Source organism: Eleginops maclovinus, chromosome 4 (genome assembly GCF_036324505.1).
Source record: "Eleginops maclovinus isolate JMC-PN-2008 ecotype Puerto Natales chromosome 4, JC_Emac_rtc_rv5, whole genome shotgun sequence".
Lineage (NCBI taxonomy): Eukaryota > Metazoa > Chordata > Actinopteri > Perciformes > Eleginopidae > Eleginops > Eleginops maclovinus.
The window spans coordinates 28,142,928-28,169,685 of NC_086352.1; the positions used below are offsets into that span (position 1 = coordinate 28,142,928).

A 26,758-nucleotide genomic window follows, 5' to 3' on the forward strand; every position below is an offset into this window, starting at 1 on the left:
TTTTTTTACATAATTGTACAAGAAGTGCATTAGTCATAAAAAAAACATTTGCAATTGGATAACACCTCGATCCACTCCATATAATCAGAAATCTAAAAAAAAGTAAAAGGCTAGTATTGTTTCAAGCCGACAACAGTCGTGTGTTTTGAGGGAACATTTCTTTATGATAAGAAATGAAATGCTAATTAGAAAATTCTGTCTGGTAAAACTCTGCCTGAAGGTATAAAAAGACACTCTGGGTCTTTTTCTTAACTATAACAGGTTGTGATGTGACATTCTAAAATAGCTTGAAAAGCTTTATAGTGATTGCATTAATGTGATTACTGAAGCAAGGAACTGTAAAACAGTTTCTGATATTTTAAGATGAATGAGAATTCCCTAGATTACGCAACAAGAAAATGGATCATTTAATCAGTTATACAAGTTGTCAATGAAATGCTTCTTCAATATTGCTGAGAGAATGTTTGATGGACTGAAGTCTCCATGCACTACGTCCTTTTATCTCGTATGCTGGCTCAAGAAAACATTAAACCGCACTTTAAACCTTAATTACACAAGATTTAAATTATACAACAAAAGAGCAAATATATGCTACATGCTGAGAAGCTACAGGTTGAATTTCAAGCATGGTGAGGGTAAACCTCTGTGATTAGACGAGAAACCAGCAGGACCAGAGCCACAACACACCAGGGGCTCACTCAGGTTTCAGTGGATATTTGTGAAGAAACAGCTCCATCTTCTGGCTTCCACCACAGAGGCAGATCATGAGTGCAAGATCTTGTTCGACCTCACACTTTGGATCAATTTAGATTTTGGTTTAATCTTTACTTTGTTTGACCTGGTTAGGAAAGCTAGTAATGGGAACTTATATGGTAATATTTTCATTCAACAAATAAATGTAGCATGTTTACAGGAGGACAGTCTGCCCCTGGAAGTATAGGGAGACGTTGCTAATGAATCAATGGCCTCTTCACCAAATTTGAAAATTTAAATCAACGTTATTTTTGCAAAACAGCTACACAATGGCATGCCTATATTGAAATTCTTTGGCACGTTCAAATCATCCTGAGAGTGAAGCAAAGCTGGCGACAGATGGGGTGATTGACAGACAAGTTAAGTGAAGTTATTTTAAATAATTCACAAAGGACAGAAGCTAAAGGAAAAAAATGCATTTGGATGTTGGCCGACAATAAAGAAGTGGGGAGAAGAAGCCAGGCAATGTATCATGAGTGTAACATCAGTCTGATATTTTAAGAGTATCTTGCCAAAATAAGACTGAAGTGCAACCACTGAATTTTAGAATAATGTTAAATATTTACTGGAAGAAGCAATGTCCCTATAACTCTGGATAATCCACAGACAGACCTCTCTTTAAACATTTTAATTGGAACTAAATCTTTAAAACAAATTTAAACTTCAATTAGGTGTAGGGATAATCCTGCTGAGACCTGATTTAAAAAATATATAGATAAAACTGTGAGCCTCACAAAACTGAATATCAGCATAATTAGATACTGGTGCTGCTGGTGCTTTAAGGAGGAATACAGTGTGTGTTTAATAAAACATTGAGACACTTTAAAGATTATCTTTTGATTTCACTAACTTTTGGCAGTGAGTCCAGAAACCCATTTCTGTTCTGTTACTTAATTCTAGTGCAGAGGAATCTCATTAACGTCAGGCCCATACTGTACAGTGCTGCTGATCGCCGACACAGATTGTGTTTTCCTTCCCTGCAGGTTATTGGCATCTCTATAAGATTATTTGCAATCGGAGCAGTGCACTTGGGAACTCGGAGTAATTGCATCTTTATTCATTCTTGTTCTCCGATCGGATGCTGTGTACATCCATCCGTAAACACCAACATGTGTTCGTTAAGATCTGAAACTGAAGTTTGCCTTGAGTTATATTTAAATTATATCTCAATCAAATGGATTTCCATTTAGGCCAATATGTCTGATCAACACCATTCATATTGTAGAATCCAATTACATGTTTTGCCCACAGATATGCATGATGGATCCTTTTCATAGACTTTATAGCTCCCCGCACCAGTAAGGAATCGCTGTTAGTTTTTCAAAATGTCGGGATTTCAAATTCTTCTCAAATTTTAAGTTTCAATGTTTAATGGACCTGTTGAATGGATTCACTGATTTTTAATCATCTGAAGTAATAGATAGATACAGTGTGACAGCCAATTAAAGTTACTGAACGATGCCCTTCAGTAATATTTGTGCCCTTTATGTGATATTTCAGCATTTCCTCTCTGTTGTTACAACTTTTCTTTAAGCTGTGTCTATACAGTAGTGTGGTATGTCTTATAGTTTATATCACTCATCACTCAGACTGGTTTTACACATTTAGTTTTGTTCCCTATATGTTTAATTTAGTTTGATATACTAGTTTATATTAAAAAGCTAGTGCTTTATTTAAATTATTCAGTTGACAGTACTTTAAATGAAGTGAAGATGAATCTTATATAACTGTGGGCTAACCCTGGAACCCTGGATCCTGTCTCCCAGGCCATATACAGCATGCTCTGCCCTCTGATTGGTTGACATTGTTGTTGGGGCTTTATGCAGCATGAGGAAAAGAGCTGCAAATTGTCAGAGCTAAAATAGCTACCCCCAACTACAAAACAGGTCGGAACAATGATTTCATAAATGTTTTGATTTACAGGTGACACGTGACAATTTTAATATGCTCCCTAAATTTACTGTAATTCAACACGGTGTCAATGAAATTCAATGTGTTCCTGAAGACAAACATATGTACACATATCTATTACTATGGAAGGCACAAGAATCAATGAATCAAATAAATATATATGCTCTTTCAATTGTGTCGTTTTTTGTTAATAGTGCTTTATTATCTAATGATGACCCGAAAAGCCATTTAGGGGGATGTTACAATTAGTGTTCTCTGTTCATAATATATAAGCCATCATTTTCATCTGTCTGCATGATTCATACCTTCACCATTCACCCCTTCAGTGAAGATCCATATTGAAAAACTCTGAGTAAAATAATTGTTTTTTATGCACCGGTGTATCACTAATAAACAAAAGGAGAACCTTATCACAATGTGTGGTGCCTCAGTGTAATTAAATCACTCAAAGCACTGAACAACAGGACCCTTTGAAGAATGAAACCGCTGTTAAACAGAGAGACATGCTGTTTGTGGAAGCCCATGCATCAAGACATATTATGATGAGCCAAAACAAAACACAACACCACTCATACAGTTACAGTTTATACTGTCGATATATACAAGGTTAAGGGCACGTTCACACCAGCCCTGTTCAGTCCGCTTTAACCAAATCTCTCTAGAGGTTACCCTCTTGGTGGGATATGACTGGTTTTGTGTTTTAGTCAGCCCCCACAGTGTTCAACTCAAAAACCTTTAGGTGTACCCTTAATGTGAGTATGTGCAAAATCTTAGTTTGTTTGTACACTGTGCAAGGCAAAATAAAAATCTGTACGACCAATATTTTAATATCCTTATAAATGACCACCCCCCATATCTTAAGCTTTACTCAAGTAACTTAAATCAATATGTCAATATGAATCAATGATTGCAATGACTGCAGACCGAGTGAAATGGGTCACTCCACAGCTTACTCAACAGAAAAAGGACCACAGACACAGTTAGAGACTAGCTTGTAAACATAGTAGAGCTCTATGCAGAGACAGACGGAGAGTACCGTAAGTTCGAGTCCCACTGCATGACTTTGTGTCCCTGGCATTGTCCACAGTATGGAGTGTACGTAAGTCACTTTGGATAAAAGTGACTAACAAGTTACATGTAACATGGACCATAAACAAATCCACTCTTCAGACAAACATACTTTTCTATATCAACATTAAGAAATAAAATGGAGATAAACACCAAGCAATAATATTGTCAGATAATTATAGTCAATATAAAATAATCAAAAAGGGAGATGGCCTTTCCCCTTTAATCAATGTTTGCATAGCCTTGGATTCCTGCTATCCCTTTTCACCAGGTAAGAGGGCTTTATTGCGCTGTAAACATGAGAGTGCAGCTCGTTTTGGGATTGACCAAATCCCTGACGAATAATAAGTGAGGGGTAATACAGTCGGACTGGAGTGCATCACCAGAGAACATCCATCTTTGAGTTACATTTCATTGAAGGGTCAAAGGTTAACAGCCGACCCTTAAACATAACCTCTGGGCGCTCACAAAATGACTCTCTCCATCTGTGTCTCTGTTTGAAATAATGTAAGGTTTGTCCCAGTAATTGCTCCATATATCTCTATGTCTCTCGGGAAACATAAACAAGTGCTGTCTGTCCTGATGCTGTCCAAGGAAAGCTCCAATGATCAATAAACACCTAAAAAGTGATCAGTAGAAAAAAACAGTTTTCTATGGATACATGTATCATGTAACTGTTACTCTGTACTCTCTACTAGTTGATTGATTTGGTTATTCCCAGCACTGCAGCCTAAAATATTATCAGCTGAATAAATGGGCATTATTGGCTATTGCTACCATTCTAATGCTTCAGATGTGTGAATGAATGAAACCAGTCAGGCAAGAAAACTTTCCTCGCCCCTCATACAACGTCAACGTATTACATTTTGTCAAAATGACTATAAAAGCCAGAATTTCATGTTGTTTTCTTGTATTCTTTCCTTTGGTGATTAACCGTGTGAAGAGTTGATCAAATGTAGTTGTAGCACCTTATGATGACCAACGGAAACGGCCATTTATTCAGTGATATCATTTGAACCAGACTTTGTAGTTAACAGAGGCTTCTCCTTCATGCACATTTTATGTTAACTGTGATGTTCTTGTAACGGATTACTGTTTGAAAACTATACATTTGTAACTTGAGTACTAGTATTTGAGTTAATCCCAACATCCACAATGCAATTTAACTGAAACAGCTCTCTCTCAAAGATTCCGATATGTTATCCTAGTAGTCTGCTAAGATCACTTCTCTCTTCACAATTTTAGAATTCCTATAACAATGTTAAAGATATGAAGTGGTTACATACTCTACAACCCGCGATACAGACTTTGATGTATACAATTGGTGGAATAATTTACATAAATTCGCTAAATATTAACTTCAATAGTGACCTACAATGTATGTTTTGTAACTACTTTAATTGTATTCAAGTGAGAGTAATGAAACTTCTTAGACGAAATAAAGCATTATGCACAAACAGTGTGTGAAAGTATTATGAAGTCATGAAACTGACTCAGTATTGTCCGTTACACAATGTCTGAAGTTTGCTAACCTGAGCCCACATTATCCACCACTTAAACCAGACAAAGCAGGACTCTATCTGCTTTAATGCGTTGAATTGGTTGGTGGTGCTCATGAATTAAATGTCTGAGAGGAAGATGTCTTTGAGAAGTTACATAGTCTGGCTTTCATGTGGGGAGCGAGTGTTTTTAAAGTGATCTGGAACACATGTTTTCATGTTTACATTACTCTGTACGCCATCTAAAGCCTAAATCTGTCACAAACTTTAAACCCAAGGTAGTAGGACTCAAATGCACAACAAAAACAAGAATTCAAGACGCTCACATGGAGGATTAAAGAACACGATGCTGGTACGCTGGTTACTGACTCACAGACAGGACAAGACGAACTGGCACAAGACAGGGGGAGACAGGACTATTGAAACACGAGTTAACACGGAACAGGTGGAAACAATCAGGAGCGGGGCTGACGCTGACTGAGGGCAGTGACAGGGAGTCAAGAGACCTGGAACGAGACACAGAAGGTGAGTACCAAAACAAAACAGGAAGTGGGAGACAAGATAAAAACGACTAAACAAAACATAAAACATGACCAACCATAGACCTGGGGCATGAGGACCCAAACAAGAAACTTGACAAGATTAACATCTTTGATGAGACACAACAAAATCTGAGAAATCAAATGAACTCTTTTTGTCTTTCTTTTGACTCCATGCAGACATAGTGGCTCACCTGACCTCACTGCCTTTATTGTTTCCAGCCCGCTGAAAGCAACAATGAGCTCCTGTGTTTGGACAAACTGCGGTCACAGAGAGCAGAGAGCTCTGTTTAAGAGGCAGAGACAGGCTGTTGTTTGTTTCCTCACTACACTCAGGTAATGTGATCCAGTTGTCAGACATTATGGGACAAACAAGATGCCAGATGTGTTAGAAAGATAGTAAACAAGTAGCCTACTGTATATGAATATAAAAACGAGAGGTCATTATCCCAAACATTTAACGAAATGTCAAAGACACTTTTATATTTTATATAAACAGTTAATGTTGCAGAAGTTGTTTACCCATTTAAGTATTACACATTTATCTCATGCATTCATGTAGTTGTATATGTTACATGAGTTAAAAACGTTTGGACTACTTCTTACTACATTTTATTTTATGATAAACGAAGGGCTGTAATAATGTATAAGGCCTTTTATTATCTACCTTTTTAAAATACATTTTGTATGTTGCCTTTTCAATTCTAGATCAAATGTATTTTGCACATGTAAATATAAATACAAATACACAAACTGCAATGTATTTAGTTGAGGGTATGGTGGCCGGCCTGTGCAAACGTGCTTCCATTAGGACAAACGCACTACAACAAGCGCTCCAGTCCCAGCTGTGTGCATCACCTTTTAGTGATGCCCTTTGTCGCCGTTTAGTTGTGTTTAGCATGTTGCAGCGTTTCTGATTTGCACCATTTTGGTTTGCACAGTTTAGGTAAATACTGGGCATTTCTTGTAATTTAAATGTTTTGGGCCATTGAACTGCATTTGCACATGTCGGCCACCTTACTTTTCTCATATACATTTCAAAAACCTTTTTTTATATTGCCTTTTGAGTTCAAATGCTCTTTTCCATAAACTAAAATGCAACAAATATTTGCCACTGTGGTATTTAAATGTAAACGAAACATACATACTATTACATTACATTCAAAAAAAATGTATTGTATTTGGTTTAGGGCCATGACATGTATATATGTGTATATATATATATATATATATATATATATATATATATATAATCCATACATATTGTAAGCAACAGGGAGATTGTCATTACCATAACATGTGCTCATCAGTGCATGAAATATGATGACTTTGTGAATATGACAGTCTTCATTCACTATTGACTTGTTTTTTATTACAGCCTAAACTGCTTTAGGCAGGGAAACATTACACTGCTGTTTGTCTGCTATCTTGTCCCCAAAGCTAAAACCAAAGGACCTTTATATGCACTCTTCAGTCTTTCATGGCTCTGCGGATTAGGACTTCCGGGACAAATGAAAATATATATCTGCTAGCTGCAGGCCACATGCGCCTGCGAGCCGGATCTGTTCAGCATTTTTTAATTATTTGGAATAAGCGTGGCTTTTGTCACAGTTGGGTGCTTTGCTTTGATTTGTCACAGTTTGGGGTGAACTGAATGAAATATAAAAGCTGGGCAGCAGGGGGGGGGGGCTCTGAGAGAGGCAACTTTAAGAAAGGTCAGTTTTTCTAAAATAGTACAAGCACAGTTTCCTTAAGTGCAAAACATTTACATGCAACATGGTGGCGGAAGAAATGCTTAGCCCTCTTGCTGAGTTTTTATGTGTTTGTGCCCTTTGCTTTCAAAAAAGGTAAATTCACCCTGTGTAAGATTGGAATGTATAAGGCTCTCTCTCTCGAGCAGTGATGACACAGTGTAGTGATTGATAAAAAAACTCAGACAAGTCACTGCAGGTGGTGATACACTTCTCCCTTTTTATTGGAGAAAATAACTTGCCTGTTGACCGCCCGCTGACATAAATATCTGTCAATATGACATTACACACTGTTTGATTTTAAAAGCTTCACTAATCAACACTTTTCATATTAACGATGAATGAATGTGTTCAGTGGTTGGGGTCCAGTCCCAGTATAAAGCTCACAGTGAATGGTCCCCATCCCTGCAGCATGACTTCCTGTTTGGTTTATGTCAACCCCATTTCCAGCTGTGACAGAGATCTGATTCAGAAAACCAGCTATAACAGCAGAAAGACACAGTTAGTGTAACAAACAACTGACAACGATAAGCAAAAACTAAAAAGCCTGACTATATACAACCAAGGTAAGTTTCAAAGTCCAAAAAGGTTTATTAGAGAAAACTGTCAGGGTCAACACTAAAAGATGAATAAGAAATCGTCAAACTTAGGTGACAGGGATCAAGCAGAGGTTCAGATCAGGAATCTTGTTTGATTACTCAGGAGCTCAGGTAAAAGCACAGGCTGGTAATTAAAGTATTTGGAGCAACTTATTTCCCATGGATACATATACAATTTGGAAAATAAGGGTATGGAATGAGAAAAAAACTGTGTCTGTATTTAAAAAGTGCTTTAGGCAGCAGTTGATAATAAAATATATCAAAACCTAACCAAACTAAATGGGAGAGGAGTTCTGGTATAAGGTACTCTGAAAATCGTTTTAATCGCACCTTGAATTCCCACGTCATTTTTCTGTGATTTTTGTATTTTACCTATAACCAATGCTTAGATCGATAAAATGAATGCATTTGGACCATTAAGTATTTGTGGTTGGATTAGTTTGTGTTTTTAGCTTGTAAATATTTCTGTAATATGCTTGAACTCTCCTCAACTATAGATGGTTTAATTTATATTATAAATACTTTCCATTTAGCGTCTTGGTCCTTGTTCTCAAGCTATAGATCTGGGTGTCCCATTTTAACATATCTCGACTATTTCAAATAACTGTACTTGCATTTTGAAATGTTTGACAGAATGATTGAGTTATTGATTTGTATATTGCCTGATTGAATCCATCAGAGGTTATGGTAATCAGGTGGATAACGGCATGGTACTGCACCACTTGGAAAAACGGTGACATTCAACGTATCCGTGGTCTGCTGAAACGTACAGGCAAACATTTTTCCTGACAACTGAAGGGCTAATTGGGTGATGCAAATCATGAATGAAAAGCGCTACCGGAAGGCAGGTGGGGGTGGCTTTCATGAAAGGACATGAAAGTAAACAGGGAAAGCAAACAAAGAAGGTGAATGAATGAATACTGTACATAGATACTATTCATGTAATGATTTCATTCTCAAGTTTAAGCATAATGCTTCTCCTTCATGCACCTTCTGCACAAAGGAGGTTGAGTCCTTATTTACCTTTATTTTACTCCTAGTGACTTTTAGACTGAAATGTCTATTCAATCAACAATGGAATTGATACATTCATTGAGTGCTGTGTTTTATGGAGAAACATAACTTAAGCAAGGGAACATTTATTCAGTTTCATCCTCACAAAAAGTAGATTTATTTTGTCAGGCCCTCCGCCTCTCCACCAAGCCGTCAGATTGTTGATCCTGCAACTCAGTTAGTTGGTCTCGTACCTTGTACTCTTGTAGTTTATCTAGCTAAATCCTGTTTCCTGTTTCTGCAGTCATTGATAATAAACTCTCATTTTTAGCAACAACTTTCTGTATCAGAGTTCTTTGCTCTGCTTTTGGGTTCAACTGGTAATCAAGCCTAATATGTGTCTAGAATTTGCCGCAGGTGCTGCATTGACTTAACACTAATCTGAGACAGCTGACGTTGTGTACAGAATAATGATTATTATTTCTCGATGGCAGATGTGCAGGATTACTGACAGACTGTCAAAAGCTTTCATTTACATTTCAGCTGAGCACACTTCATGCATCCCGTTATGGGGGCAGTGCAAACGTTTTATGATATCAAAGCATATATACTGACGTGCCCCATTTTTAATGAGATAGCATTTTCATTTGTTAAAAACTTGTATTTAAATAATTGAAACATTGTTGTATTGTGTAAACAAATATATACAGGGAGTTCTAAGTGGGCTCTTGTGTATTATATAAACCTATATTTTTTAATAAGACATTTTAAATGATGATGTTTTTATTTTGTATTTTCTTTGATCCCATTCATTTTAAGAAAGGGTCGCCCTAAGCCCAAACATTGACACAAACTTACCATAACATTTCAGAATATATATGTCAACAAAAGACTGTGTAATTCCAACAGTATTTTAGGCAATGCTTGATTGATCACTCAAATGAACACAAGCGGCAAAATGGAGCTCGCCATTCTACGGGTAAACATTGAGTAATAAAATCACATTACAGTTGTTGATAAATGTGTTTATTGAACATAAAACATTGACATGCAGCAGTAAATTATCAGTCTTCATTTCAAAATCCATGCTTATCCTCAGGCAAGCAGCTGACCAAACAGCAACGCTGCATAACGTATATAATTTGATGATATCAGACACTGAGATGATTTCCGTCTCAGTTTATCGAAAGCCTGCTGAGGGTGTGGGTGAGGTTTAGTCCTGCACAAGTGATGCTGGGTTTGTGAAAATACAATGAAAGTCCTCAGTGTTTCAGATGCACTTAAGCAGGTAGGAGTTGCAGTTGGCTCCTCGGCCGCAGTCACACAGCTTCCCGATGCGGGGCCCGAACCTCATGGCACACCGGTCCCCCATCCCGCACTGAGTGGGGGTAGAGAGGATATTATTAAACAATAAAAACTTTGAAAAAGGTTGTTAAATTATCCGAGATTCCAAAGACGTTTAGCACCACTTGCGGGAAGGACTTCATTATTAATATGAATTAACATCTTAAGGTCTTTCCATTACATAATTAGATTTGATTCATTGTTTCCATTCTCAGTTATTCTTCTGAATTATGACACAAGAGAATGAAGGTGACATGTTAATCATTCCAGCATTTTTCAGAGAAATAATTAAGACTTGTTCATTAGCTGGTTCTGTCTCATTTCAGGAGGATTAAAGCTTTAAATTGCTCTCTTTCAGCTAATTGGCATTGGGCCGCAATCTTGATTAGCCTGTAATTGCGCAGAGTAAAACACTTGTGTTGGCATTTTCTCTTTATCTTTTAATTACTGGTTTAATTAAAAAGCAGTGATGGAGTAATGTACACAATGTACAGGAATGTCTTACACTAATCTTTAAATTATCCCTGGCTTTCCATTATAGGGACATAAGGTAATTGCTGCATTCCATAAATAATGAAGTTACCAGTGGAATAGTTCCTCTTTTCTCAGTGGAAGGACTCCGGTCATGCATCCTGCCCAGCAGAGTCTCCAGTGCTTCGATCTGTTCACCAAAGAATATATTGCAAAAAATCAAGACAAATGTATCCAATTCAAGCTGTGGTGCAGGTTTATATTCAAATCATTTGCATATCAACTCAACCCTCTTGTCGTGTTTGGGTCCAATCTGACCGGTTTACTACTTTCATCATCATGAATATTGTCTTTTACATTTGATTGCTTCAAGGTCTTATGATATCCTCCACAGTAGAATACAATTGCTTTTGTATTTTCACTGCAGTTATTAATGTTAACCAGTAGTCTGAGCAATGTTTACAGCTTAAAAGGGTGTTCAATACAATGTGGTCTTGATTAATGTCATTAATACATTTAGAGCAGTTAAAACAGACTGTTCACAACAGGAGGGTCAAGTTAGGTTCCTTTCAATTCATAATTTACTTTATTTATTTATAACAAATGGAGACGTTATACAAATGTTGTTCATTTTTTTACACACATTTACATAATTTGGACTTTTCATTGAAATGTACTTATGTATTGGTCATAAACTATGACCAATACATAAGTACATTTCAATGAAAAGTCCAAATGCCTTATCATTTTAAAGACCAAGCACAACCAAAGTTTGAATTACTATCATAAAACGTTTACTACAAATCTATCGATGGTACTGTGTATAAAACATACATTTAATCATTATTTAATGCATATTTCTGTAAATGTTTCCTATTTTGTAGGGAAACAAATATTCTATAAAACCCAAAGAAAAGAAACAGGGGATGTGCATAGGCTTTTATACACACAACTTTGCAAAAACACACATGCTGTTACATAGATTCTGTTTGCAAAAGTTTAGCATCAGGGATCTTAATCTTTTGACCCACATGACTAACTTTTCTCCATAAAACAACACGGGTGGAGCATGTTCATATACTGACCAGATCTCTGTCTGCGGCCGGCTCGGGTTTGTCCGCTCCGAAGTCTTCTGCGGACACTTCCTGTGACGCCTGGCATTGACACAGGACAGACAGCAGGCCGAGAAAAAGCAGCCCGCGGAGCATGCCGGAGCTATCCATGGTGCTGCAGGAAGACGAGGAGGAGGAGGGCGGGGGTCCTAGCAGGAGGCAGCAGATCAGTAGTGGTGGAGCAGAGAGTCGTAGCAGGTCAACAGGAGATTCTCCCTACACCACCGGACCTGCACCACTCTTATATGAATTCGCATAGCCCCGCCCGAGAGGCCACTGCAGGAGGAACATGCAGGGCTGCAGGGTGGAGAAATCCAACACACTCTGTCTCGTAAACGATATTCCCAGTTCGGATATATGAATATATGTAATGGAAACTCTGCAGTGGTGCTCAAGTACTGAATTTAAGTAAGGTACTGAGGAATAAAAAACTAATTCACATGGAATATTAGGTTAAGATATCCAAAGTGTTTGCTTAATTAAAAATAAGTATCTGCATCAAAGTATACTCAACTCATTAATTCAGGGCTAAAATATAATAATTTACATATTTGCCTTATAAAAGAAAGTCAACCCTCTTTAATGTATTTCCTGAACTCAATCCATTCAGAAGATTTATAATTAAATAGACTTTTTCTTTGAATTTAAAAGAAGTTTGCTAGTGTAATTCAAGCATTTAATTATTATTCATAGAATCAATGTTTACATTAACTGAAAATGCTATCTGACTCAAGATGCATAACTAAAACGCAATTATTTTGCATTGACAAGCTGAATTACTCCAAATGATGAACTTTTATCAGGTCAAAAGCTGCCTATTTTATGAAAGGTATCAGCTGCAGAACAGCCTCAAATATTGTGGCCGACAGGGGTAAACAAGCTACATTGGCCAAAAACTTTCAAAAGCGATGCAGATGCATATGAATATGCCAAAACACATGCAAATGGAGAAACATCTTCACCAACTTCACGAAACATGCGCAGTGTTTACTAAAAGCGTTGCAGACACAATACGATGCTGCAACTGTAATGTGTTTCCCCTTAACAGCCATTGTACTCAAGACTCTAGAATCACTTTACATTTTGTTAAGGTAATAAATTAAGCATCATGTCAGCAAACAAAAACATGTGAAACCTTTTCTGTAAAGAGTAAACTTTCACAGAACGGCAGTTGCATTTTCATTCTTTATAAGACATCATTTATTGTTGCTGTTTTTGTATAAATGCATTGCACTTGCACTCTCAAAGTTTCAATGCCCATTGAAGAAAAACGATTTTCTGGACAATCAAAAGGCAAAATAAGCACTTAAAGTTACCCTTGGATATGTGTGAAATAAAAAACACAACTCGGCAGATAGCAGTGTGGGAATTCAATTTACCTCAACTCAAATAAAAGTCTTTAGATGGATGACTTTTAATATGTGTGGTGGCTGAAGTATATACTCCCAAGTACTTTACTGAACATGTATTATTGCCATTTTCCTTTATTTTCTGCCATGGCAGCTGTTCTGTAGATGTGCTAGATGTTGCTTTCACTTGCAAGTGTTTTTCAATTCTCTTAATTAAATGCAGTTTGATACATGTTGGGTATCTTTTAACCATCTCATAGCTTTTAATGAAATGCCTAATTTGTAGGTACAGGAACATATAATTTGGGACCAATGCAGGCCTAAGGACAGGTTGTGAATCAGACCGTTTATTGCTCTATATCTCTTCCAGTGTCCTTGGATCATTCGATGCATCATTCCTGTAGAGATTCAAAGACTGCAGGGACCTGTTTAGTGCGACCAGGGCTGCAAAATATGTGTCGTCTTTTAAATTCATTCAAAATTCTGTGATTAAAGTCAGAACTTTTTTTTTCTCCAAATGTGGCTATATTCCTCTTCCCTAGTTTTGAAAGTTGATTTATCATGACATTTTTTGTTTACATATTTATACAATTTAAATAAATCCAATAGCTTCTATTGGCTGGCACTCCAACACATTGTACGATAGCCTTTATATATACAGTCTATGGCGGCATCTTTACGGTTGACTTATCACAAAGTAGTCGGCCAGCTAACCAATCAGAACAGACTGAGCTCTGGTTTCAGACAGAGGGTGAAAAGAGGTGCTGCAGCACAAGCAGTATGAGACAAATAAAGAGGTTTCTGAACTTTAAAGCATGGAGACATGTCACAGTAGAGGCAAACAATACAAATATGAACCTGAAAAAGAGAACAATAGGGTCCCTTTAAACTATGTTATACATTGAAAATGAACATGCAGATTATTTTTCATCCACTGAAAAGTATTCATTAATTCATCCTCAAACATTGTTTTTGTTTAAAAGTCAACCAGAGGATGAAGCACTCATATCCTTTATTTATGCAACCGTAGAAATGATATAGTCTTAAAATACTCCATACAAATAAAATAACTTAATTTAAAATGGTACAGATGTATATTCAGTTAAATATACTTAAGTAAGATTTTACATAATTGTACTTTACTTGATTAGTCCAATTTTATGCTACTTTCTACTTTTACTCCATTACATTTTAGAGGCCAATATCAAAATTGTACTCCACATTTATTAAACACTCATATTAACTACATACATTTTACTTATAAAAACACTTAAAATGCTTATATGAGATGGTGCAGTACTATACAAATACAACCTAGTGTTTTAAAAAGCATATGAAATTGGATCAACATGGACATACTCACACCTTTTTAAGTTCTGACATGCATTTGTTATTGGTAAAATTATGATGGTATAATATTATACTATAATATAATGAAGGAACTTAACACTAATAATTTAGAACTAAGGGTCCCTCAGTAGGATCCCTGGACCCCAGCTTGGAGCCTTGCCTCCTGCCTGCAGCGGACAGCAGGCGTCGCTGCGTCAGCACTGTGTCCGCCTGGAGGCTGCCGAGCTCTGTTTCCTGAAACGCATACTTTAGGATTAGGAAGAACACACCCAGCGACATCAGTGAGGTTTGAAGAAGAAGAAAAAACTCTCTAGTCAAAAAGTGCAGAGGAGGAAGAAGAGGGCCGAAAGGTCCTGCCCGGTTTACTGTCGGATTAGAGTGTTTTAGTTTTATTTTTGTCGCTCCGGAGAGTTTGGGAACCAAACTGTCCAAACTTGCGCGCAAAGTTTTTTTCTTCTTTACTGAAGCAAACCGTGGAGCGCAGAGTGCCGCGTTTCTCAAGAGTGGAGGATGTCAACTTCTGACGAGGCAGACGGGCTCCGGCCGAGATATGGCTGTAAGTTCTCTCTTTCTGCTCACCTTGACATGCAGGCGGGCAGGCGGGCAGGCAGTCAGGCGGGCGGGCGGCTTCCCCTCACTTTACCACGGGAGCAGAAGCTTCGGATCCCCGTTCTGCTGCATGCAAACGCCCCCGAAAAGTTTTTGAACTAAATGCTCAGTGTGGGTTTTATTTCTGACAGCAGGGCTACAGCTTAATTATGACTTCCGCGTTTTTAATCATAATGCATCGCAGTGTGAAGAGGGAGGAGGCCTGCTTTTAGAATTTACACAACTTTTTATCCACATACACGTTAGTTTTTACTGTACAACTATTATGTTCACACGCCAAGTATTGAAACCAGGGCAGAACGTTCCAAAAGTAAAAGTGTTGGGAGTTCTTCATAAACTTAACCTAAAAAACAACGCCCATGGATTATTTTGAAATACAAATCTTGGGTGCAAAATGTGGAGATTGTGTGAATATTAGGCCTCCATATTATATATATATATTTCACTTTCGTTGCACATTATAAGTCCATCAAATATGGAAAACATGAAGTAGTTTCTTTTAGCAGGCACTTGCCAACTTTCCATTTTTGTATTTAAGTGGTTAAACTAACCTAGAAACTGGGGCTGAAGGGTGATTTGTGAATTTCCATGGCATGTGTTGTCAGTTTTTGTTGAAATCAGGATTTACCTGTTGATGGTGATGCCTGCTCACCCACCTCTGATGTGACAGGAGGCTAAAATGGGGCCTCTTTGTATTGTGCGCCCTCTTGTGCCCCATCCCCCCTCTCTATAATTTGTAAGAAAAACTTATTCGGGGAAACATTTGAGTGCAGGCGGAATCATGGCTCCACTCTGTGTAATCTCACAGGAATAGACCCCATAAACTCTGCATTGTTTTTTGTTTGGAGCGTTTGAATAAGCATGCCATTTACAGACAAAGGCATGCCCTCATCTTACAGTCTGGCAGCCCTGAGCCACATTGAGCTCATGTGTTAACTGTCTACACAGATGACTAATGAATGAAGCCTGTTTCCTTTGTAAAACACTTCAGTATATAGCAGAGGCCTGGGAGCAGGATGGAAACTTATCCTGGTGATGCAATCAAGGAGAAAACTGGCCAAAAAATAATACAACCATCAACAATTACACTTTCTTTACTTTGGCGGGTCAATTCATTAAAGGTTCCAGAGTTTTCTCAGATATCTTTGTACAGTTATTCCTGTTTTTGCCTCATTTTGAAAGTCATTTGTGTATGTTTTTTGGCTCCAGCGGTCCTGGATGGAGTGGAGCGGCTCACCGCGGAGGAGATGGATGAGCGGCGGCAGGCTAACATGGCCTACGAGTATCTGTGTCACCTGGAGGAAGCCAAAAGGTAAGAGCTGGAAGATGATTCACCTGCTGACTAAACCTCTACAGGCTGTTCAAAGGGGGAAAGCTGGCGATGATTCATAGAAAGAGAAATAGAGCAGCAATAAGGGCTGCAACAGACTATTATTAGAATCGTCTACAGATTATTTTATCCATTAAATGCCCACAAAAATATTATGAAAAATGTAAATGTACGATTACTAGAGGCCACAGAAAAGTCTTCCTATTGCTTATTTTGTCCAACCAACAGTCCCAAAATATTCAGTTTTTCTATCAAAGACACACAAGAAAAGAAGGAAATCCTCAGGATACAGGTACCAGATGCATTGATTTAGTTCACCGGACTGGCACCAGTACTGACCATACCAAGGGATCATGTAGGGGCTATGGCGTATACAATCCACAATGAATAAGGTTCCTTTGGCAAATTCATTAAACATTCTGTTTTAAGATGCCAACAAAATGTCAGAACATTTTGAAAAATGATAATCGTAGAATTGTAAAAGCTTTCTTTATCCAACCAACAGACCAAAACCCCCAAAATAATCAGTTTTACTGTCAAAAACATTTAAGACAAGAAGGAACTCTTTTTTCAAAATTTTTCAGCATCTGAATAACTGTTTGTTGATTCAATGACTGGTTGCTTGGAGTTCAGAAGTCATGCAGTTGTGTTCAAAGTCTGTAATTGAAAGCTATAAAATCTGGCGTCATGCTTGTTCGTTTGACCTCCACTTACTCACTCTTTCTAATTGTGCTGTTGATACCTTAGATAGAGCTGGGTATAGGACCTCCTTTCTTTCTCAATGTTTACTTATTCTGTGATCTGAATGATACATTTGGCCAATTTTGATGAAGATTCAATGCTATTGACTTTACTGAAGGGATAAAGTGTTGGTAATGACGTGACCCATGCCAATATATGCTGTTTCTTTGTCAATTTCATTATGAAATTCCGTTTTACTTCCATTGTTTACATCTAGCCACAGCAGGCTGCTGACTCAGGTTTGAGTGCAACAGGAACTTCTGGTCTCATGTTGTCTTACAAGCAATGTTTCCAATAAATATCAGACAGTTGGCTATATTATGTTTTTGTTAGAAGTGAGCATTGTGTGGAGTTCGATTGGTGATCTTCAATGGGAAGATCTACTAAGCAGAGGTTGTTATGAGCCTGAACTCTGACTGAAAAACTGGGAAGTACATCCAGTTGTATTAAGCAGTTCAGTGCAGCAGATGTCAGTTTGATTATTTAATCCCCACTGATGCTTAAGCTACAGTTGGTTATTAGGCTCTGTGTTTTGGTACTGACTGTAAAGCAGAAAAAGTGTTGAAAGTTAGAATTCAATGTTAGGACAGATTTATCTCCATTTCTTTTGCTGTGATCTGATAATTCCACATGAAGGCAAAGTGTTGCCAGTTTTTCCTTCTCCTATCTTGCCAATGTCCTCGCACAGCTGCTTGTGTTTCAACAACAACATTGACTTCTTTAGTGAGGGATATTAAGTTTCTTTTTGGAAATATTTGAATAACAAAGACGTCACGATAAACAAATGAAATGTTTCTACGTTTTCTTTGTTACTGTTTCCTCGACAATAGATCATAATTGTGTGTGTGTGTGTGTGTGTGTGTGTGTGTGTGTGTGTGTGTGTGTGTGTGTGTGTGTGTGTGTGTGTGTGTGTGTGTGTGTGTGTGTGTGTGTGTGTGTGTGTGTGTGTGTGTGTGTGTGTGTGTGTGTGTGTGTGTGTGTGTGTGATCAAATGTATGAATATGATATACAGATGGACTAAGTTATTAAGCCAGACTTCCCCTTTGATTCCTGGAATTGTAATTTATGATGAAGTGTGTTTGTCATCGCAGAGACACATTTATGTATCTGTGTGTTGGTGTGTGCATGAGTGTGTGACGGCTTTTAGTGGCTCTGTAGACCCTGCTGCAGGCTCGCAGATTCAAAAGAGGAAGGATCGTGCAAGACAGGAAGTGACTCAGTCCGTGTTGATTTAAGTATTTCCCACTGTTGCCACAGAAACCGACAGTTGTCATAGTGACAGGTTCCGGTGTAAGTGCGCTCTGCTGTAAAAATGAAATAAGCTGTTTGATGTTTCGCGTCTCTCTCCTCCTCTGTTGCTAACATCCACCTGTGATGTTCAGGAAAATCCTGGAAGGCTTTGGCTTTGTCTGGTCCCATTTCTTCCATCCACCTGAGATGTATACCTCAGTTTGTTCTCACATTTATTCCCCAAACTACTTCAAGAAACCATGACATCATTTCCCTGAACCTTTCTCACTAAAATAAGAGCAAAAAATCAAAACCATGAGTCATACATGGTTTAGCCCAAAAAAAGATGGCCTAAACCATGTATGACTTGTTGCTGCAGTATGGTCCATCTTTGTTCCTGCCAGGGTTGAAATATATCACAGAGAGGTACACTAGAAATGTAAAGAACATGGGTCGTAGGTGCTTTTTATTTCTTCTCCTCCTAGGTTCTTCATGTTCATGAACCTGCTTCTTCATAAGCACACCACATCACAAGGGCCTGGCAGTGGTGTGATGGGGATTCCCACCAAAATGTGCATGTCAGGGTAGAACTTTTCAGAGGAAGTTTTTTTTGTCGAAACTAGTGTCTTTAAACCACAGAGTGTGATGGGAGACGTGTGATGGTTTAATAGGATTTTACTTAGATTAATGACTTTCTTATGGAATTATGTTTGATGGCTGAGCAGTTAGCAAATGTTGGCTAACAGCTACATTTGTGTAAAGCTGTATAATTAAGACAGAAGATGGACTATTTTATCCTCTTGTTCAGAAATATGCTACTCTATGATAATGTTGTTGGTGGTTTGTAGCCATATAGATCTGTTGCTGTACTTCAAATGAATATCCAGCAGAGTATGGATGCTAACTGTTATTGTTACAGGGTGTGTTTTCATGGGAACTGAAGGATCTGCTAGCAACCCATTTGTGACCACAGCCTAGGGCTGCATACCGTACCATGAAAATCGATTCGGTACAGGTCCAAAATACCGGATCATGAAGTACCGGTACTGTCCCGATATAAATTTACACCAAGTATATGCTTATTTTGTGACTGAAGATGCGTAAATCCTACCACAAAGACGAACATTTAGCACTGGAAAAGACGTAAAATGCTGCGATGAAACTTGAAATCAGAGCCATCTTTGATTTGATTTGCTGGCATTGGCGGCTTTTGTTGCTTTGGGTAATTTTGCCGCGTTAGTTAAAGGCTGCGGACTTCGCGGAGTGAATTTGTTGGTCATGCCACGTGGGAAGACCAGTAAGGTCTGGGATCAAGTAACAAAGCTTTCAGGGTAGAGCTGCGTACCTAAACGTAACATCAGGTACAGGTACAGGTCCGCACCTGTACCTAAACCTCTGTACCGGTACCTAAAATACTATTCACCTAAACACACATTTTAAAAATTGGTCAAAACTGAAAAAGGAGAAGATATGCACACATGCAGTATAAAAAAAAGTGGTGTGCAGACTTTAATAATCACAATGTTAGCTTTGTTCCCATGGATATATAAAGAGAACTGGATAAGGCATCGGAGGCGGAACCCCTTTTATTCTTCTGAAACCTGCTCAGTGGCGCATCAAACCAACATGTGCACTAGCTTTTTTTGGCTAAGGGTCTCGCACGAAGTTTCTTTCCGAATGTAATTCAATGGGAAAACGTCTTTTTGGGACCAACGTCACAGACACAAAAGTTGTAGTATCACCCTTTGGCCACTACTGAAATGTTTTTAATGTCCAACAAATTAAAGTTTGATTGAAGTGAGCAAGGGTGTTGCCAAATCCATCGTAACAGAAATAATCAGCGTTGAACAGTAAAGCACTTTTGTTGTTATTCGCTGATGTTGATGCTGCTCCTCCACCCTGCAAGCCTCCTGATTGGTGGATGGTGTTCCCATCAGGCAGAGTTTCAGGTAGCTTTATGTGGGGAACACCTGAGACTGCAGGGGATGGCTGCGGGAGGAGAAATGCTAGGAGTGTGTGTCGCTGCTACTTGGTATGATGGGAATGCCTCTGACAGGTGAACAGCAGGGTGTGAGCTGGATGCCCTGAGGGGATGGCTGCAATGCATTGCAGCTCTTTAACACTACTACAGGTGTGTGTTCGAGCAAACAAGGCCTAAATAGATATTGGCGAAGCATGAACTCACACTCTCTCTGCAAAGATGCAAAGTATGTGTTATCGCTCTTATTTTCATGTTCCCATGAGATGCTGAGAAACAGTCTGAGGCCTGCTGTGCACGTTATCATGCCATATTTGAATTCTAGGTCATCTCTTTTGGCTTTTCAAATTAGTTGTAATGCTGCTAAGTTTTTCTCTTTGGCTGCAGCTTTAACTGTTCTCTTTATTGATTATTCTTTTAATTAATTATTGGATAGCTTGATAATTTATGTTATCTTTATTTTCTCCAAATTGCTGCTTTGGTCTGACAAACAGTTCAAAACACAAAGATAATTGACTCAAGTCTTTTTATCCTTTAAACTGTGAAACTTTGCACATTTCTCAACAATTTTTGAGATTTTTTCATGTAGTATTTTTTTTCAATATTTGTATTGTATTGTATGAGAACATTTAGGGCATTTTAACTTCATAAATGACTCTTCCCTTATCACAAATTCTCACCAACTAATCATGTCAATAGCAGTTTTCACAGCTGTTCTCGAAGAACTCATTGGTATTTATTCTCTGCAGTCATTCCAACAAACAGGCCCTCTTACTCTGTACATCCTTCCACTCTAGTTGGCTGCTTCAGTCTCTGAGAATGCAGTTGGACATGTTTTGTTTTCAATGCAATGCTTCAGTTTATTGATCTGTGCACGCTGCTAAAGGCACATTCTCTCCTCATCACCGCAGTGCACAGTATCAGGTAGTTTCGTTGTAGATTCACTGACGATAACTGACGCATACAATTACTTCTCCTGAAACGCTGCGCCACGTGCAATGGGGTTCAGTTGGTAGTAAATAACTCACTCGGCAGATTCTTTTAAAGGGTGACGTAGGTGGCTGGGAGGTTTTGATAGTTCAGGTGAACCAGATTCCTGCCAGGTCAGACAGCAGAATGACAGCACAGTGAAAGTGTACAGGAGCGTTTGATTTGTCTTCAGTGAAGAAGAGGAGAGAGTAATTGTACAGTGGAGTGAGACTGATTGAGATTTCATGTGGTATTTATAATATGACCTTTCAAGTACAACTTATTTTCTGATTCAATTTTTTTGCGAACAAGCAACCCATTTTCCCACCCTTTTTTTAAGGAAGAAAGGGGGATAAATAGAAGAAGAACACAATAAAACATATAGTATTATTGCCCCATCTGTGTTTTGTAAATGTCACTTCCTGGTTAAACTATCCTTCCATTCCTGGCTGTGGAGGAGGGTTAAAGATTTTTTGGGTGTGCTGACTTTCAGTTTCTGGTGCTAATAAGGTTTGAAGTTTGTGTGTTTGGAAGGGGGGGGGGGGGGGGGGGGGTGGGGGGGGTTGTTTACATGCCTTGTGTGATTGTCTGACCTCGTGTTGCTGCCTGACTGGACCTACTGGTTCCAGTGATGTAAACGCATTTTCTGAATACCAGCATTTAACATGCTAAATAACTCTCTGCATGAATTTATACTTTGAAAATGAGGCCGAAGACTGGTTCATTTAAACATTTGTACTGAGCTTAGATTCAAATACAGATACAAGCAAAACATCATGGCATTTTTGTTAGTTGCTGATTTTACAGCTGTTTTGAAATAGAATGTAACGTTATTGTCAACTGGAGAGGAAGTCTGTCTTTACAGTTGGTCAATAAAAAGTAGTATGAGGACATGTATAATTGAATTTGATTTGGGGCGTGGCCTTGACAATGTGACACGCCCAAGTCCAACCCCCATATAAAAAACAGACAAAATGCCCTCAAGTTTGCTAAATAGTTTTAGTAAAGGATCCTACCAATTTTCCTAGTTTGGGACTTTTTCTCTTTTGAGCTGCAATGTAAAGCTGATGGCATGAGGAAAATATTGACCTTTTCATAAACTAATTTCACTATGTTTGTGTGGTTGTGCTGTCCCTCCTCCTCGGTCCTGCCCACAGATGTAATTCTATAGGTGTCTTTGTTTAGACAGTGCTCAACAGAGTGAAGTCCTGTAATGACTATTGCAGAGGGAGGGCTGAGGTATAAACCAGCAGGGTTTACTCCAGCGTCAGCCTGATTTACGTGACGTGTGATAAGTAAAGTCTGTCTCAGAGAGCTTCAGTATAATCCTCCCTACCTTAACTCCATAAAAACTCTATCGGCCACATCTCTGCCATCTGTGGTATTCATCCTTCCTTCAACAGGGAGGGTTACGTTCAGATCTGGAGTTTAAATAGTGTCTAATTAGTGTTTAGTGTAATTTTTTAAAAGTACAGGGTTCATTATAACCATGATTTAAGTATTTGAGAAACAAACATGACTTTGGAAAATGTATTTTCTGAAAAGTACGAAAATACACCCCTCTGGGTAGAGTTTGTGTTGATTTAGCACAACTGTTAATGTAAATGTTTTTTTTCTAAATTTGGAAAGATGAAATTACTAACGGTCAAAACGTGTCACTAGTGACTCCTTGTGTTTCAACCTCAAGCTCTATTTCAATAAGACACCTTGTTTAAACACCAAAGTGCAGCGTAATGGTCCATTTTAAACCACTGCCTACACCTTTTTACATCATTGTAAGTTGCATCAGTTCCAAAATAGTAACTGTTTTGGTCTGTTCATTGATTTTTATTTTGCTGACTGTGACTTTCACCTGAAGTTGGTCACAGCAAACGGAACAATGCTGTTCAAAGTTTTTTCTATCAATACCGTACAGCCTGAGTGTTGTGAGTGTTGCCTAGCGACAGCAGAGTTTACCTGTGGTTGGCAGCTTCCCTCTTCATCGACTGACTGACAACACACTGGTGTTTCATTGACACTGTGCTCTGAAATGATGAAGTATTTTTTTATGTCTAGCAAAACAGATTGCTAAGCTCAGTGACAGTGTTTGTTTATGTGATGTCGCTGTCGGCAAATTGCAGAATTAGAATATTTTTTTTATTATGTGTCAAAGTAGCTGACACTTAGGAATGATCAGCATTCACCCTGAGACCAGACCGTTGGGACAAATACCACAGTGGTATTTTTCATTAGGTAACATCAGTTGACAGTTAGGTAACAAATTGCCTATGTTTTTTAATACATTTTTCGAGGTTTTGATGTCTTTGTTACATTTTAGTTTTTATTCCAATCTATGGCCGCCAGGAGCAAACGCATTAGAATGCAATGTGCCAACTTGCAATGTTTCTCCTAATGTAAGTGTTTTGGGCCGTTGTAACGCATTTGCCACCATACAAATGAATAAATCACCGATTATGATATGATTTTAATTTAGTCAGGATAAATGGAATTTTCCCATGCTATACCATCTACAAAGGGAGAATTAGGGTTAAATACTGTGAAATTATATCCAATTATTTTCCTGGGAAAAAACCTGCAGGAACCCTGGATTTTTACATTGTTGTGGGTTTCTTGTTTCAGACTTCTGTTCATCCTATAAGTTTCCCCAAACCTCATCAACTTATTCCCAATGCTTCTGTCACAGTTAAATACTATAGTGTGACCATGACATGCTTTAATAACAGTAATATAACTGTGGCCCATCTTCTCAGCCGCAGCAGTTTCTGCCAGTCATGACATGAAAACCAAAGTTTCTACACACCATTTCACCACTTGCGACATAACTTTATTAAAGTATGGGAGTGTGCTGGTTTCTGCTACATCTCCTTGTTTTAATCTTCCCTCAAGAGAAGGCGTTTGTGGAAAAAGACGACTTTGAGAGAGCAAGATAATCCATCAGAGTAAACAGAAAGATAATCTCTGTTTGTATCTCTAATCCATCATGCAGAGTCGAGTGTGGTCACACTCTTTAATCCTTCCTCTCTGTTATCTGACTCCCACTATAATAAAACAACTTCTCTCAAGAAATAATCCCTGATACTTTAAAAACTTTTCCATCAAACCCATGTCAGTTCTTTGTGCCACTTTGATGTTGGAAGCAGAAGTTTGGACCTATATTGTGAAATGTATAGGTTAAAAAAAGGATTACTCACTTTATGCATTGCACAATGATGGGAAACTAGACACAGATGTAAGTAAAAGGCTTATAACTTCAAATCGTTTTTCTCAGGCTTTTTTAAGTTGGATCACAGTTTTTACACCCTATTTATAATGTCAAACACTGAAAGTGTCAGTTTAAAGCTCTATTTTCTAGACGTGTTTCTAAATGTCACCCTCACTGCAGACCGGCCCAGCTCCTGCTCTGGCCATTTGCCTGTAATTTCCTGTTTTCAAACTGTTTCTTAACACTCTTGTGTACAGCTTTTGCTGCAATGAATATTATGTAATTCAATGCCCAGACATTGTGTTGCTCTGAGGAGAACAATGGCACTAGAATGATGTGTTCAATCCTTTTCATCCTGATACCATCTGACCTCAGGTGACTGATCTATAAAGATATTCCTGGACTGAATCATAATGACAGGAAACACAGCCGAAGAGGTTACTAACTAGGGTTAGAGCGAGAGAAACGTGGAAACATTTTTTGACCATTTACATACAAAACAAACTCTACAACACACTACAGGAAAGGAAAACCCCCTAAAAGCACAATAGAGCCTCTTTCTATCTAACTTATTTGGCTTTGAATGAGCCCTTGAAGTCCTTGCTACACCGCAGGCTGTATTTGAGTTGCTGTGTAAATGTTACCTGCTGAGGCCTCCCAGCACACAGGCCTGAGTCACACCTCCGACAGTTGAGAATGTGGGAATGAAAAGGGAAAGAAAGAGAGAGGGATCAGTGCTCCATAAAGGCCCTGCAGGAATCGCCCAAGTTCCGCCCTCCTCCACAGCCGCTCACCTGGCCGTCTGAAACCTGAGACCACAAGTTACTCTTCCAGTTTGTTTCCCCGTCACAGCCTGGGAACACTCCCTGGATCTATCATGGTGATGAAACCTGTAAAAACAGAGAACTGAGCTGACACAGCAGTTTCATCTGACTGACAGTGACAAACCATGACTTGCTTATCAGGGGACTTGCTCCCATATATGCACCCTAACCACTTGTCTATTAAGACACGTTTGTTTTTTTTTGTATGCCTCGGCTGCAACTTAACTTGTTGGCTGAGATACAAAACCACTTTAGGCAGTTATTCTAATTTATTTATAAATCAATTAAAACAGTGATTTAATAATAATTCTTATTTTAAAACAGAAGGTTGATTTTGTGGGAAATACTTTAATGTGTGATTTATCAGCAAAATGGTTGAATGACTTCCTTTCGACATCAAGATAATTACTTCTAATTATCACATGTATTTGTTTCGTCAAGCTCTCACCCGAAAATGTATGAAAAACAGTCACAGCCTGGGATATGTGTTGCGTTGCACAGCCCGAGCCTCGTTGGAAAAATAAAATAAGGGTTGATTGTTTCCCCCACTTTAACACGCTCAGCATAGATTTCACACAATGAGTCAGCGTGCACTGTGTCTGTCCAGCTGCTGTCGGGGGGTTTGAGTGTGAAGGACGAGGTCAGATGGTGCACAGATTCCAGCGTTGCAGCAAAGCATGTAATGGACAACTTGGCTCACACTCATCCTTTTTTTTGTGGTGCCTCTTGTGCTTTTCCTCCTCGTTTTCTTGCATCACTTCCTCTGTGCCGTCGTGAAACATTTACATTCGAGGTTGTGAAGTCGTGCTGGATTGTAAAAACACTCACAAGGACTTTTCTTAAAACTCAGTCTTTAATTAATAATAATTAGACTTAAGTTCGTCATCACAATGGAAGAGGTGGGTTTTCAGTTAGAAACGGGGAGGGGGGGTGGTATGTCTGTTGAACATACAACTCTTTCTTCTCTTTCCCTCTCTGACATCAACCTATTTATAATGGCAGGGACAACACAGAATAGGACATTGTTGTCTAAAATGTGCATTGTATTTGGCCTTGTGATGCCTGATGTGTGTGTTTCTGGTGAGACTGGTGTTATTGGAAACATTTACATGTAATCGGGGGTTTCCCTGGCTTAA

General features: G+C 38.5%; 2 protein-coding genes across 2 annotated transcripts in view; one reads left to right on the top strand and one right to left on the bottom strand.

Annotated features, from left to right (window-relative positions):
* Window positions 1-10,181: 10,181 nt before the first annotated feature.
* Window positions 10,182-12,264, bottom strand: cartl (cocaine- and amphetamine-regulated transcript-like). The gene is made up of 3 exons (XM_063882485.1): window positions 12,014-12,264; window positions 11,041-11,118; window positions 10,182-10,491 (listed from the first exon to the last, which is right to left on the bottom strand). The coding sequence occupies exons 1-3, from the start codon at window positions 12,149-12,151 to the stop codon at window positions 10,384-10,386; spliced, it is 324 nt and encodes a 107-aa protein (XP_063738555.1). The 5' UTR covers window positions 12,152-12,264; the 3' UTR covers window positions 10,182-10,383.
* A 2,759-nt stretch (window positions 12,265-15,023) lies between these two features.
* Window positions 15,024-26,758, top strand: part of iqgap1 (IQ motif containing GTPase activating protein 1) — a 44,137-nt gene continuing 32,402 nt past the window's right edge. The window contains exons 1-2 of the mRNA XM_063881524.1: window positions 15,024-15,295; window positions 16,558-16,660. Coding sequence (XP_063737594.1) covers window positions 15,250-15,295; window positions 16,558-16,660 — 149 coding nt within the window. The 5' untranslated portion in view covers window positions 15,024-15,249. The remainder of the gene's footprint in view (window positions 15,296-16,557; window positions 16,661-26,758) is intronic.